This window comes from Cebidichthys violaceus, unplaced genomic scaffold, assembly GCF_023349555.1.
Source record: "Cebidichthys violaceus isolate CVI_PGR_0920_01 unplaced genomic scaffold, fCebVio1.0.p SCAF_626, whole genome shotgun sequence".
In the NCBI taxonomy this organism is placed as follows: domain Eukaryota; kingdom Metazoa; phylum Chordata; class Actinopteri; order Perciformes; family Stichaeidae; genus Cebidichthys; species Cebidichthys violaceus.
In genome coordinates, this window is record NW_027176846.1 from 4,164 (window position 1) to 20,736 (window position 16,573).

Here is a 16,573-nt window from a genome sequence, read left to right on the forward strand (position 1 = left end):
CAATCAACCAGGGCGGAAGATCTCAGAAGAGACATATCAAAAAATATATATAATGAATTTAAATGCCAAGAAGCTGCACTGGATTTTAAAATATATTTTCACAATTACCCGCAGCGACACGATGCATTGAGACACGATGCATTGAGACACGTAGCATTGAGACACGTAGCGGCTGAATGAGACGCGCGTTTAAGCGTCTGTCGCTGCAACGCGAAGGGGAGCGGTCGGAAAGAAGAAAGCCGCGCGGTGACTTACGTTGGTGACGGCGTCGATGTTGGCTCCGGCCAGGCAGAGGTGGCGGACCACCTCGAGGCTCCCGTTGTTCGCAGCCAGGTGGAGGGGAGTCCTGCCGTGCTGGGTGAAGAGACAAACAAACGACAGACGCGTCATGTATAAAACTGCAAAGCCAGGACACAGAGGTGGAAAAATAACAACGTAGAGATCCTGCAGCACGAGACACAGCTGGGACGAGAATGTCTGGTCCACCAAACCAGAGAAACCATGTTTAGGCTCTGATGTGGGTCGTAAAGGAATATTGAGAGCAATCGCAAACTGTTAACGGTGTATGAGAGCGACGCCACAGTTTATAGTGAGATAATATTCTAAAGATGGTGATTAGAGAGGCCATCTATCGTGCCATCAATCAGTGGAACAGCTGCCCACTTTTACATACGTCAATCCTGCAGCAAATCCTCATTCAAATACCATTTAAAAAGTACATTACTTAAGCAGCTGATCAACAGTCCAGAGTCTGTCATGTATAATGACTTGTTCTTGTTCCCTGGTGACAGCCCTCACAGACTAATTCATAGATTAATTCTAAGATGTATTAATTTAAGAGGATACAAGTGGATGTACAAGGAATTAATGTAGAGAAAAGTTGAACGGCCGCTCCCTTATTACAACACAATTAGGAGGTGATCGTGAGTTAACCATTGTGTGACACAAATGTGATGTTGTACAAGTACTTCTCACCACACCCCAAACGCTGGCACTCCTATGAAAGCTCTCTGGGCCAGGAGTCAAAAGAAAAACGCGTTGGAAAACATCGATACCCACGACAGAGTACACTTGTTTGGAAAGCAGCGCTCCAATCGATTCCCTTTTGTCACAACTTGAGAAAACGAGAAGGCATTCATCCCGTTTTATTTGGCTGTAAACAGAGCAGGAGACATTTTCAATTCCACCCTTCTCATTTTCCTCCCCAGTGTCTGCAGCTGACAGAGAAGACAAATCCAGGCATCGACTCAGCAACGTGTGACATGCTGCTTTAGATAAGCTTTGGAAAAAAAAATGAAAAAAAAAAGGATAGTGAGAATAATGAATAAATCAAAACATCTCCGTCACTTTCCCTCAACTATTCTGGGGGAGAAAAAGAAAACTGCTTCCGCACGCGGAAAATAGAAAATACAAAGTGGAAAAAAGGCAGAAACATGTGTGGGAAGTCGTGCTTGGCAGAGAGACAGAGCATGATGGAATCTTCAGCCAGATATAAACCAGTTATGTGACAGCGCCCAAAAAGGACCAGTTCACCAAAATAGAAAAAAAAAGCTGCTTATTTAGCAGATATCAGAATAAAGACCGTTTTCAAGCCAAAATAAAATGCTCACAGATGTTAAAACCCTCAGGCTGCATGTATTTATACTTACAGAAATCCCTTTAATCCCTTTTAATATGTTCGCTCTCTGTTTATTTATCCCTCTATTCAGCCTGTGATTAGCTCTAGTTCAGCCTGGATGGAACAGCCAACACTACATAGTCAAAAGTATGTGGACACTGAAGCCCTATGTGACTGTTACAACATCTCATTTCCACACCACAGGCACGAAACCTGCAGCTATAACAACCAATGGTCTTTCGGAAGGGCTTTCCACCAGATGTTGGAACCTGGCTGCAGGAGATTTACTCCCATTGAGCCAAGGGAGCGTGGTGAGGTCCAACACTGATTTTGGGCCGATAAGTTTTGGCTTGTTCCAGTTCATCCCAGAGGTGTTGGATGGGGTTGAGGTCAGGGCAAGTCAGACAGGTTCTGCGGTTCGCTGGTTTGTCCTCACCTTGTTGGGGACGTCGAGGCCTGCCTTGGCGCCGCAGATCGCCGTGACGACGGGGAGGTTTCCGTCCTTGCAGGCGATGTGCAGCGGCGTGTTGCCATGGCGATCCTGCTGGTCCATGTGGCAGCGGTGCCTGAGGAGGCAGCGGACCACATCGACCTGACACCTCCGTACGGCCAGGTGCAGCGCCGTGTGGCCGTCCTGCAGAGAGGGAGGGAGTGAGTGAGTGAGTGAGTGAGTGAGTGAGTGAGTGAGTGAGTGAGTGAGTGAGTGAGTGAGTGAGTGAGTGAGTGAGTGAGTGAGAGAGAGAGAGAGAGAGAGAGAGAGAGAGAGAGAGAGAGAGACACACACACACACACACACACACACACACACACACACACACACACACACACACACACACACACACACACACACACACACACACACACACACACACACACACACACACACACAATGTAAATCCTCCAGTGTCACATTATTGAATGTCGGTGATCCTAAACACATTTGTGTTCAATGTGTGTTCAGATGTGGTCAACTAATCAATTCAATTCTGCTTTATTGGCATGAAAGTTTAGAAACAGTGTTGCCAAAGCATCTAATTAACTTTAACTTATTTTGTAACTAACCTCTCTTTCTAATAGAAAACCGACAATAAAACTGGGTTAATGTCTTTGCATTGTTATTAAAGTTGTGGTGGAGTCAGACATGAAGATAAATGATCCACATCAAGCATCACCTTGTCAGTCGCCTCTATGTCGGCCCCGTGCTTCACCAGGCACTCCACGATGTCCACAAAGCCCCGGGCGGACGCCGTCAGCAGCGGACTCTCCCCCTCGCGGTTCTTTGCGTCCGCGTGGCAACCCGCCTGGCAGAGCGCTCGGGCCACTGGCGAGTAACCGTGCCACGCCGCGCAGTGCAGCGGGGTCTCCTGCTCCTGGAGATGGAAACGCAAAAAGAACAAGTATCAACACTAGGTTATCCTGCTACGTGCGCGTGTGCGTGTGTGTGTGTGTGTGTGTGTGTGTGTGTCTGTGTGTGTGTGTGTGTGTGTGTGTGTGTGAGAAGGTGTGCTTACCCTGTCAGCCAGGTCTGGGTTGGCTCGGATGCTGCACAGGTAGCTCACCACATCCACGTTGCCGTAGCGGGCCGCCACGTGAAGAGCGGTCTCCCCAGACTGGAGGACACAACAGAGGATTAACACCAAACCACCAGCAGGTCAAATGTACAGTAAGACGGATGCAAACCACAACTTGAAATGAACCTCTAGCTCTATCTCTAACGTTGGAATGCTTAGGCCTGGAGTTTATTCCTCATACATCTGCCATTCGCTCCTCTCGCGCACGCAATTTCCTCGCCGTCATCGTTTGGCGCCGTCAACCATGATATCAGCTGTTCTGATCAGCTGGTCTCTTCTATCCAGAAGCTTGCTGCTGTGTCTTTTTAAATAGGATTGCATCTCTGCCTTCACAGCCTCATCAGTCACCAGCATTGTCTGGACTCCATGAGGGGATTTATCTTGTAGCTCTTGATTAAAAAAATCTCCCTGTAGAGTCCAAGCGCTAAAGACTCCGTCTTATCATCAGTTTATAATAAATAAATTATCTTCTCTTCATCTCACTTGTCTCTTCTGACTGAAATGAAGAAACAGGATGTTTTGGAGTTTTCACAATAATTACTTTCATGCAGTGCGTCCCTTGATGGACACTTGAAGACCGCCCGAAAAGCCTCAACAGCAACATTTTATGTCCAACAAATAATCATTATTCAAATTGCAAGACATTTATTCACAAATTTGAATACAAAAAAATGATATAGTTGTTTGTGGTTGGGTCTTCTTCTTTGGGTGCGGTTGCTACAAATGGTCCTCACAGCAAATGTTGTGTACGTTACCTTGTACAACCTGAACACCTGCGAGGCCTCGTTGATAACAACATCAGCCTTGGTGATATTCGTGCAAAGTGAAATCTTGTTTACTGAATCTGTAAGGCTGCAGCGTAACACCGGAGCAATCCAGTTTTTACGCTCCGCTTCCATGTGGAAGAATAACGTAAAGCAGTGACATTCAGGGATGTGATGATCCTCCCGTTAGTCGTGCCACTTCCGCCGAGTCAGCCGCTTTTCCAAAACCTCCACTCAAACAAGACCTTCCAGATTTTACCGTCCCTCGCGCGCAGACTCTTTAGCCATCGATCCATCAGCTTGAACCTTATGGCTGCCAGTCAGAGAGGAAGCTCGTTAGCAGAGGAGCTGCTTATGTGAAACGACTCCCATCCCCTAAAATAGCATCTAATGGATCTATGCTGGGGGGTGGGGGGGGGGAACTAACTTTACAGGTCTATTTAATTAAGAGAACTACATAAACAGTAAAGGCAAAAGAAAAGATTCACCTTGTTAAAAAGGCCTTTCTCATAAGAGGATGACTTGGTCGCACACACACACACCTCGGTTTGTGATTATAAAGTTATCGAGTAATAAAGTGAGATGAAACTTTAATGATGCTCGCAGACAGAAGAGGACTCCACCGACGGTAAAAATGATTGAAGAGATTGGAAAAACAAATGCTTTTGGGATTTCGTCTGCCTCTGTGATCGAGGACACGCACACACGCACGCACGCACACGCACACACACTCAGCAAAACCTGTTTCTATAGCAACTGCAAATAAGCTGATAAAATGCCAGAGTAACTGGTTTTTGCTCCCCAGGTGCTCACTGTGGTGAGCGCGCGCGTGTGTGTGTGTGTGTGTGTGTGTGTGTGTGTGTGTGTGTGTGTGTGTGTGTGTGTGTGTGTGTGTGTGTGTGTGCGTGCGTGCGTGCGTGCGTGCGTGCGTGCGTATCTGGGCATTTCAGAAAATCAAAGTAATGCTTCTCAGGAGATTTGATGGGTAGGAGTGTGTGAGTAATTGCTGATAGATAACGCAGTGTAGCGAGTAGTAGTGAGTGTGTGTGTGTGTGTTGATTCACCTTATCTTGGACATCCAGAGGGCATTTCTTTTCATGGAGGAATTTCAGGGTCTCGACGTGGCCGTGTCTCGCTGCGTAGTAGATAGCGTTGGCTCCACTCTTGAAGGTTCGAGAAGAGAAGAAAAAAAAAAAAATTCCAGGATTTATCCCTGACCTTTATGAGAAAATCAAGCTCTCCGGGAATGTGTCTGCAGCCAGATGATATGAACACAGCCTTGACAAAGAGCTTGGAACGGTTGTGAGGATGTGCTAGCACCCTGCCTTCCCACTTAAAAAGTGTTCTTCACAACTTAGAGCTGCACTTCAATATTTGAGAGAATAATCGTTATTTGAAGCCCTACTTCGGGTCCATACCACAACTACAACTTTAACTACTTATCTTTTTATTTCATAATTACAAATCACTTAAAAATTGGGCCCTGTGTGCACAAGACCGACAGTAATGTTGGCGTTAGTACGTCTAATTCATGCCAATAGTTTTTCATACTTTCTAGTATACATGTTGGTACAGATGGATGCTGTTAATTGAAGGATCTATATCTATTTAAAACATGTGGGTTTAGCATATGCTAGTCTCTACAGTGCTTTGTGCAGCCGAGTGCAATGAGTTCATGTATTTATAGTGTAAATAGCCCCCCGTCGTAATCTGTCACATTCTTCCGCTCCGACGCCTTTAATGTGCGTCTATTAAACTCCACGGCCGGCTGTCAGAGGCGCTCCGATTGGACCAAACAGACGAGGCCTTACCTTGTCGTGGGCCTGGATCTCGGCACCTTTCCTCATCAGCACCTCGATGATCTGGATGTTGCCACAGCCGCCTGCAATCAGCAGGGGAGGAGTCCCATGCTGCAACGTACGCACACGACAGAGTTTTTAGTTTTCAGTGACCCCGATGAGTTTGTGTGTCTGTAAAGTGGAGCTGAATGCCTCAATCGGACTAATTACACCTTATGAAAATTAGAAATTATTTATATATATCTGGTGTTAAAAAGAAAATATGGGGGGAAGTTGATTCTGTCTATAGTATCTCACAAACCTTAGGTGTTAAGGAAACACATTTGGACAGACTCATGAGAGGATTTAGACAGTATTGATGTCTACGGTGTGTTTGAGTCACTGCATGGTGATGGAGACATAAGCAGTAAAAGAAAAGGAGGAAAGAGGATGGACGAAAATGGAGATGACGTCCCTGAACTTCCTCTTCCTCTTCCTCCTCCTCCTCCTCCTCCTCGTCCTCGTGTTGCCATTACCTCATTCTCCCTCTCCTCTTCTCCTCTACACTTCACTGAGTTTAATGACTTCACGTTTCCCTCCCATCGCCCATCAGCTGTCAACAAACGTCAAACAAATCTCCTCCAACGAAACAGCAAATAGATTGAAGAGAGAGTTGTTAAGTCTGGATACGAACCTAAACATCTGTTCTCTGCACTTCATTCTCTTATTAAATGTACGCAACTACAACAACCTCCTTTAACTCCGCTTCCATTCTGTCATGCTCTTTTCTTTCTGTTAATATATTTAAATAAACACTTGAACAATCATATTTTGAACTCGTCTGTTTCTTCATTTTTTTGGGCCTATTTTCAGCTCAAAACAACTATTCTCCACTTTTCATTTCCATGTCATCCACTATTTTTGTTATTCATGTGAGAGAGACACACACGAGGATAAATGTAGATGAAAAATGACTTCTTTCTGTCCGTTCAGAAGCTGATTTGTTGCCCGTTAATGTGCAGAAATCTGCTTCTGTTTGGGATGATCATACCCAAGAGACTTTCCCTCAAGAACTGGACATCTGTCTCTCTGTCTGTCTGTTTCTCATGCGGTGATTGAACTTAATGAACGCTTCCTTACATCTGAGGAAATGTTGCTCAAACAGAAAAATGTTGATCCGGGGTTTATGACTTCCCTTCATGCAAGTAGTATAAAACCTACACATTTAAATATTTCTATCTCTGTCTGGAGTTTTCTTTTGTTTTGTTCTGCTCGTCTTGGGGACAACAGTTGTAGCTTTAAACTAACAAAAATCAAACTCCATCTCTTCACCCTAAAATGAAGCACAGACTTGCACAATCACGAGATCACAAAATGGACTTCTTGATCTCGTGATGTGGAGCTTCCATTCATCGCGTCACATTTGCTTCAGGGTGGAACATGAGGACAAGCTGACAAATGGTTAAAAAGACCCCGGACCCCGAAGACACTGAGCTGAACTGACGTCTGTGTTTGTGGGAAAGTGGACCGCACCGACATTCCTTCAGATCATGACGACGTATATTCTAGTATATTCTGGGGGTTTGAATTTATCATCAAAATGTAACAGGAGACATTTCACACATTTCACAAATAAAAAACAAACAAACCAGCTTTAATACTATTCATGTACGCGTCTGCGTTGGTCACCTTGTTGGGCTGGTTGACGTCGTAACTGTTCAAGGAGCCGAGCAGATGCTGCAGACCGGGCACGTTGTCGTCGTTGATGGCGTGGATGATGGCCTTCATCACAAAGGAGTCTTCCTCATCCTAGACAGGTGGGAAAGATAGTTACTCCTTTAACTGTTCACAGGATGACGATGAAATCCTGTGAACATTAATCCTGAGAATTCTTTCTATCACATGCTCCCTCCCTTAAGTCTCTCTTTCATCTTTTTCCTCATGCATGAAATCACACAGAAACAAACAGGCTTTTCTTCTTTCTTTTTCTTTTTTTCCACAACAGCACTTCAAGTTCAAAATGTATCTTTTTTTTATTTTTTTATTTTCTGTCCATGACATGTGACCCGAAGACCTTCAGCCGGACGGCACAGAAATCAGCTGTGATGCTCTGCTGCACAAAGAGACGAGGACGAGAGAGGCAGGGAGGTGAGGAGGAGGAGGAGGAGGAGGAGGAGGAGGAGGTGGGAGGAGGAGGTGGGAGGCGAGGCTGATGTGGCATTTGTTCTGCCAAGCGTGACACTCCAGCTACATTCCTCAACAGACCCTCCCTGCTGGGAGAGCCACGACTAAACCACCTCAGAGGAGCTGCAAACCGCCTGCTGGGGATTCGCCGTCAACAAAGTCGTTTGTGGATTTTTTTTTTGGCCTTCTACAAATTGTAATTCACGACACAGGATGGAGAGGTTTTACCAAATATCTCTTTGACGTGTAATAACGGTTCCCACCGTTTTCAGGAGATCATTCATAACTTCCTCTCTGTGGAAGAATCATTCAAAAGACACGCAGTCTATCGCTGTAATTCATCTATGAAATTATCTCTTACATGCTTAGAAATTATGACAAATTGACCATAGAAGAATATAATATCAATAACTAATAATTTTGCCCTTTCAGATGATATTGTGATCTGTTTTGGGGAGCTCTGATGGATAGACAAGTCGTTCATTCTCAGCTTAAAGAAACTATAATTTTCCATGACATTGGAGACAAATGTCAAAATGACTTCTCATTAAATGGACGAAGGGGGTTGGTATCCGGAAAATAAAGATTTGGTCTTGTGACAAAAATTGAAGCAGCAGTTGTCAGAGAGGCTGAGAAGTGCGGGCAGTGGAAATGAGTAATGCTCTTCTGTCCTTCATGAAGTTATTTTTGGGGCGGTTTGTTCAGGTGACTAAACCTCCTATGCTTGTTACCATGGCAGGCTGACTCTACAAAAATACATTCCTAACTGAGTCATCCATTACTCTGCAAGTTCTTTTTTTAGCTCAATAACTCATTCGTTGATTGAATGGAAAGTGTGATAACTGGTCATCTCAGTCATTTATTAAGAACAAATGGTTTCAACTCGCTTCTCGTTTTGCCTTAATTTCAGCCACATCACATGAAGAACAATTTCAACAAAGAAATATCAACAAATCTAAGATCTTTTTTTTGCAATAACAAACCATCGGATTCATTTTATTCGGCTTTGAGGTCCATTTCACCCAAATGGCAACATGCAAACTGAAATTTGCAACATAAGAATAATTCCTCTCATGTTCACTTTGACACGTTTCCTTCAGTAAAACAATTATTTTATTTGAAATTGATTATGTAGACAAACTTAAGGCACTAAACTGCCTTAAGTTTAGTGCTCCTTCTACAACGGGCCATGATGCTTTGATCCTGGACTCTTTTGTTTAGGGAGTCTAGGACCGCCTCTGAGTCGAGAACAAGATCTGGTAACTGATACCAAATACTTTGAGTACTGTGGTTTTATTTTGATCAAAATGATTCAGTAGTAGTCACTGGGTAGTGACAGGGACGTGTCCCTACCAAACTGAAGTTGAGATATTAAATCTGATGGCTAGAATAAAACTATAGAATCACTAAATGATCCAGTGGACTCGTGTGTTTCTATGTAACCTCTTAACATCGAGGTTATCTGGGAAAGAGAACTTTGAAATAGGAATTTAAAGTGATATATAATTCTTACTCTCCACATTTTACAGATTAAACAATGAACCGGACTAGAATTTGCAGTCCGCCGATAAGTTGCAGTCTCCATCCATGTCTGTTTTCCAACAGTCAGCACTTTTATCCTATCAGACATTTGTATCAAATTGTCTTAATTAGCCTATGAATTCTTGAGTTATGGCCAAAAGCGTGTTTTATCTGACCACCAAATTCTAAATCAGTTTATCCTCGAGTCCAGGTAAACATTTGGAGAAAACAATTGTGAAACAGTTGCTGGTGCGGAGTCATGAAAACGATTAATCAATAACTAAAACAATCACTACTACTAATACTTCCTCCGCTCTCACCGATGCGTGAACTTACTCCCATTCTCCGACACGGAACACAAACGACTTCTTAGTAGAAAGTTTACAGAGGGGCCGCTGCACTGAAACCCACCTCTGAGTGGAGTCTTTAAGTAAAGCACTTGACCCTAGGAGCTGCTCAGCCAATAAAGAAACAACAAAGATCTCTGAGAAAGCTTCTAGTGCTGCTGCAGCTCTGTTGGTGGACTACAGGGGGCGCTCAGCTCTACCTGCCAGCTCACCTGAGACACCAGGAAGTTGCTGCGTACTAGTCTGATGAGGAAACGGGCCCGGCCTCGGCCCGCTGGCTTAGTAAATGATTAAACCTCTCACCGAGGCTGCAGTGTTTACATCTCACGCATAGACACGCATATAGGGATTCGTACTGTGTGTGGTACTATGACAAACTCAAACAAACTGGGTCGTGTACTAAACGAGTTTCCTCCTCACATTCCTATAAGCTCACACTGCTTTTGAGGTTACACACAGTGAAATTCCAACAATTCTACAAACGCCTGACCTGTGGCACTGGTGGGAAAACGAGGAGCAGATCAATTACACGCAGGAGCTCAAGATCCTCAGAGGGATTGTGGAGTTAGAAATACCAGAGCTGTAACTGAGAGCTCGGGGTCCTAACAAGAAAATGCACTTCACTAAAAGCAATCAGAAACTCATGAAGCTGCCAGTCTCCTGTTAATTAGGTCTATTTGGTTTGTATTAAAGATAGGGCCGCAGAGATAAAACCAATGCTTCTCTTGTTGTGGATTTTTTTTTTTTTTACTAAAGTGCAATTTAAAGCCTTCGGAGGTGTTAATAGCTGCAAAGCCCAAATCCACTTAATGACTCTGGATCCAGATCTCCGCTGCCTGTCCTGCGCTTTCATGTCTTTATGTACCATTAAAAGCACAACACAGAATCAGTTCTCCAGTTTCTTACCAACGTGTCGTCACTGCGCGCCACACTTATGTTGCTTCTGGACAGGAAGGAGCGGGACAGGCGGTTGCATAAGGAGATAAGTCGGACGGATTGCTGGAAGAGAGAAGAAGAGTATCGGTTGATGAACGAGTAGAACAGGAAGTTAACGAGTTAATGTCAAGTCGTGTTCAGGGGACCATGAACGGAACTGGCAGCTGCAGACACGAAGCAATTTTCTGCTCCGTTTCAATTCAGTTCAGTTTCTTCACTCATTGTCATTCATTCTTTGATAACCCGTCATCCTTCTTACTGTTAGGTGACCAATCTGTAACTGGCCAACGATATCCAAACACCACGAAGGCACAACATTATTATTATTCAAGCATTTATTAAATCTATGCACAAGCTAAGCTGACTGTCCGTCAAATGGCTTCTGGACTAAAACCAAACTTCTTTCTAGCGCTGAACTGAATAGTTGGAAGCTTCATTTTTAATATTGACCTTAAAATTCTGAATACAAATTTGAATGCGCAAATGTTTATTTATTCTATCCATTCACCACAACGTCCAAAAGTCAAAATACATTGAAAAAAGATTCACAACATGTTTTTATCTCACGAAATATTCTAAGTCAATCAATATTTGTTGGCGTTTAGCCTTTTCTAAAGCTACATCTTCTGCTTGTTACACCTTTATCAATTCAAGAAAGTTGATTTCATAAAAAGAGACAAACTCATTTAATCCAATGAATCACTTTAATCAAATTGAGGATTTTGTTCAAAGCGTCATTCTAAAACCTCACTAGAAGTATTTTCTAAACCTGGCACTTTTTAAATCTCACTTCAACAAACTATAGTGTCGCTTCTGCTTCGTCATGTTTTTTTTTTTTTTTTTTTTTTTTTTTTTTTTTTTTTAAATTGTAGTCAAATCGAGGTCACTGTAAAGCCAGAAGCTTCCAGAGTGCCAGACTGGAGCATGAAGACAGAGGCATGACTGCACCGCCAAACCACCACAGATAAACCGGCATGTCATGACAACGCCGGGTCAGCCGTGATGAACCCAAACAGACAAGGAGGCGACCACTGGAGCAGCACTGGCGCTACATCTGAAGGTTGTGTCTTTCCTGAAGCTGGAGTTTCGTGGCGTGTAGAAAACAAAGAACACTTACTTTCCATTTCCTTCGAGCCGCAAACTTCTTGAACTTCTCCATGTTGACGGCCGACTCCTTTCTGCTCAGTGCTTGTTGAGTGTCCTTTGGCTGATTTCACAAACACAGCAAATGTATTGATAGAAGAATGTTATTGGAAATAATGATTTGGTACAGAATCAATCAGACGTTTCAAATATCAACTTCTGCCACAAAACAGAAGAGTCCAAACCTTGATCCAGGGGTGCTGGAGGCTGTCCTGAATCGTCATTCTCTTTCTGTAGACAGAAAATATAAAATGTTTGTTGAGTGTCTTTACATACTGTTCCAGAGTTAACAGTCTAATTCACAGGATTTTAAAGCTCAAAGAATTTAGTGTTTTTGGCCACAGACACACAGTTCACTTTCAACCAAACTATGAAGTAATGTTAATTATTATAAGAAAATACAGTCTCGTTCAGAGGTGGCATTAACAAAAAAAAAATCAAATTTTAGGTACTCAAATAGAAAAATAAATAAAGACGTTAATAAATGTAGAGGATTATAAAAATTCTCCACCCACACATGGATGAGGAAATATGTTTTCATTTCATTTATTTTTATGTTAGCTATATAAAAAAGAGATTAAATCGAATAATGCAACTGTTCATATTCAGAAACACAGCTGTGTGCAGATGGAAGAAAGAAAGCGTCACTCCCATGTGGCTGTAAAGATATGACTATGATGCAGTTGTGAGATGCTAATATCACATCTTGCTATAAAATCGTCATAATCCCTCCTTGACCTTAAAAAGTCCAGAATTATAGACGCAATTTGCATTGTTTTTTTCTTCTAGTCGTGACTCAGCAGTAACAAACTGTGGTGATCTTAAGCCGCGTTCAGAACGACGTCAGCGCTGTGTGAAAAAAAATGCAGACCCTTCATTCGTCATAATGAGGCCACTGGGTCGACACAGTCAGTGAAACCTAACATTTGTCTCAATGTTTTGGCCTCTAATTAGCCATCAAACTCGTGGATCTATCACTTTAACTTGACATCCACAACATTGAATTTAGCCACCGTGGTTAAAATGAAAACAAAGTTGATTAACGGAGCAGTCGATTGACTTTTTGGTAAACAATCATTTAGGTCATTTTTCAAGCAAAAAATTAAATTCGGAAATGAGAGGATTTTCTGATTTTCTCCGTTTACAGCATTGGACTTTGGACTGGTGGTCGGACAAAACAAGACATGTGAATACAGCTTCTTACGGCCCTACTGAAGCCTCACTAGTATAAAATTAGTATAAACTTGACAATATCTCTGCCGGATCAAACAAACAAATACGATTTACACAAATTAAAATACTATCAGATGCTTCGTTCTTATTAAATGAATGCAATATTCAATTGTTTTGATCCCAACTCATCTTCATTCTAAATAGTGTGATGTATTGACCTTTGTTGACCTAAAACATTTCATTTCCTTTTAGAAACTCTTCATACTTCTCTTAAACAACAAAGTCAAATGAGGTACTGACACATCCTACAATTCACGAACAATTAATTTGTCTACCACTTCCCATAAGATACGTAGATCTTAACCGATAGCATACTTAAGTTGGAGAAGATGTTCCCAACGATAACACGTCGTGAACAAAAGCAGAGCTGGTCCCTCTCAGTGTAACTGGGCTGTGGTTGAGAGTAGAGACGCTTCCTTCTCCCACTGTCACCTCCCTTATTACAGCTGCTGTAAACTAACAACTAAAAGACATTGTTTTGAAAGTTTCACTTTGTTCATCGTTAGCCAATATAACCATCAGGGAAACTGGTGCGGCCCAGTAACACACACACACACACACACACACACACACACACACACACACACACACACACACACACACACACACACACACACACACACACACACACCACTTCCTCCTGTCGACGTCTGTTCAATTCCACATCCCTGTTTCTAACCGAGGCTCATGAGTCACAGTAAAACAACAACAACAACACAAACCGATCAGGCTGTGTGAGGAAATGTCCCAATAATCAGAGTGAACAGGGATTGTGCTGCTTGCAGTCCAGCGCCCTGGTGAACATCATCATTGAGTGTCTTCTTCAAGCGAACCTTCATCAATCTTCCTGCCAGCCGAGTGGATCCACGTCTGCTCTACGACGTGGATCCACGTCTGCTCTACGACGTGGATCCACGTCTGCTCTACGACGTGGATCCACGTCTGCTCTACGACGTGGATCCACGTCTGCTCTACGACGTGGATCCACGTCTGCTCTACGACGTAGATCAATCACAAGCCGTTCCGGTTTGATGCACTCGGTTCGTGGGATTTTTTCTAAAAGCCTCATACTAGTTTGTAAAGTCAGTCTCCTCTTTCGCCCACTGTCTTGTTTAAAGCAACCCGGGCCTCGTCTCGCTTTATCCCGTTTAAATGAAATTATCTCCACACCTATAATTATTCACCCCCCCCCTCGCTCTCGCTCCATTGTTATGAAGAAACAGAGGGAAGAAAAAGAATTTTGGAGGCTTTCATTGTCTTCAAGTGTTGCTGCAGCCATTCAGCTGTGACAAGGGAGACGTTCACAGGTACCACATCTAGTGACAAGACAGTTGTGTTTGGAACATCTGCAGTGAATCCTAGATTCAATTTTCATGTCAGCTTTTCAGAATAAAATAAATCAAGTAAGAGCAAATATTTAGAAAATTATTATAGAATTAATTTAGAGATAGAGATGAGATAGAACATTGAATATATAATGCTGCATATTTGTTTTATTCTAAAGAGCTGCTGTAATTCTCATTTGAAGTCCCTAGTTGACACTCCAGATGTATTCAGAAAGATGAACTTCAGATAGTGATTTTTACAAAGTATATGGAATATATATATATATATATGGACTTGTTGTCTCAAATACATACTTGGGGTCTTTGACAAGGAGCCTCGCTATGAAGTCTTTGGCCAAAACGCTGGTGCTGCTGAAGAACTCCTCGTCGAAGGCGTAGTCGACGGCGGACACGTTGGCCAGAGTCTCCTGCTTGTTGTCTCCCAGGAAGGGAGACGCACCGCTCAGACTGCACAGACGGGACAAAGACGGATAACAAGGTTAGAGGTTTAGTGGACACACCGACGCTGACAAAGAAGACAATACAGTCAAATAAATGTTGACTGAGGTCATTTGAATGCGATGCATTTCTTTTTGACTGCATGCTTTAATCAACTCAACAACTTCACAAACTCCAAACTGAAGCAGCGGTTCTTGTAATCAAAGAGAATACTTTTGGATTTCCATTCAAACAATACAAGTCTCTCGCTGCTGATTAGCTCCGGCCCTCGAAACCGAAACTTGAGACCTTACTACCCGTTGATGTGATTACGGAGCCGCGTAGCAGCGAATGGTGACTCATTAATCAAGCCTTGCTATCAAACTGAAGTATTTGTTGTGTTATTCAAACACCAGCGCAGGAAAGCCAGCTGGGACGGCCCCTCAGATACAATAAGAGTTTGAGTGGAGAGACTTTTATGGGATAATGTGAACACTGGCACGAGACAAAAGCATGTTTTAATGGGCAAACCAAGACACACTACAACACACACACACACACACACACACACACACACACACACACACACACACACACACACACACACACACACACACACACACACACACACACACACACACACACACACACACACACACACACACACACACACACACACAGGGCTGAGCGATCAAGCAAGTAGGTGAGGTCTCAGGCAGTTAAACCAAACCCCCGGCCTTCCCTCCTCCACCGAAACCTCTCTTAACTCATCAGCACCAGCTGCTAATTACCACGCCGGCTGGGACAGACGTGGATGTGGCTCGGGGTCAAGCTCAAGTTGAGCCGGAGATGTATGAATGAATTCATCGACTGTATAAATCGAGCAGCAACAAACAAAGCAATTAAAAGGCAATTCTTCAGTGCGCCAGGCGGTAAAATCAGCAGGAAAAGAGTGTTTAGTCAGGATTCTGTGGTAACATTTAATCCCCCAAAATGTTTCCCAAATGAGAGTCAAAGACTTGTGCACATGCTTAAATACAGCAAGTCTCAACACCCTCAAACCCAAATTACACAGGGATGCACCGATCCGATACCTGGGCTTTGACTGGGATCATTCTTTTATGTGGAAAGCAACATCAGCCTGGACTTAAACATCGCTTTCTGAACTTTATAAAACAAAATGTAACGAATACATATATAGATATAAGTTTACAGAATTATTAGAACGACACATCGTACACAGGCACTTTAAAATGAACAGGAATTCCAACTCAAGTGTGAACCTTTTTTATGCAAGCCTAGTTGTTTAAAACAGGAATTAAAATTTCAGTATATAATATATATATATATATATATATATATATATACATAAAGAATTGAACTGAATACTCCGGCTCCATTAACACCGATAACCGATCCATCAGCCCGATATCAGATATCGCATTCTTACAAATTAGAGCTCCAGCAGAGCAGAAAGCCGTCCGATTCACCACATTCACCGAAATGATTTCAGGGGGCATTACCTCAGACAACTGAAGTAGTAGTAGTAGTATAATTTACGACTACTTTGAGTTCCCTAATGGAGCTTTTTGTGCCGCTGTCATTACCTTGTAGCAGTCAAATCAGTCATGCAAAATACTCCCATTAAGAGTTTGGAAACGCTCCCAAAAAAAAAAAAATCACCCCGAATGGTTTATTGAGTTATCCCCAGCTCC

At 42.9% G+C, this 16,573-nt stretch overlaps 1 protein-coding gene across 1 annotated transcript; it reads right to left on the reverse strand.

Moving 5' to 3' along the window:
* Positions 1–255: 255 nt before the first annotated feature.
* On the reverse strand, positions 256–14,905 carry LOC137890187 (death-associated protein kinase 1-like; the record flags this gene model as incomplete). The annotated part of the gene is made up of 11 exons (XM_068734310.1): positions 256–354; positions 2,055–2,252; positions 2,791–2,988; positions 3,130–3,228; positions 5,018–5,116; positions 5,765–5,863; positions 7,421–7,540; positions 10,690–10,782; positions 11,837–11,926; positions 12,048–12,093; positions 14,736–14,905. Coding segments are annotated over 11 exons (1,311 nt in total), but the record flags the coding sequence as incomplete, so codon positions are not given.
* Positions 14,906–16,573: the final 1,668 nt, after the last annotated feature.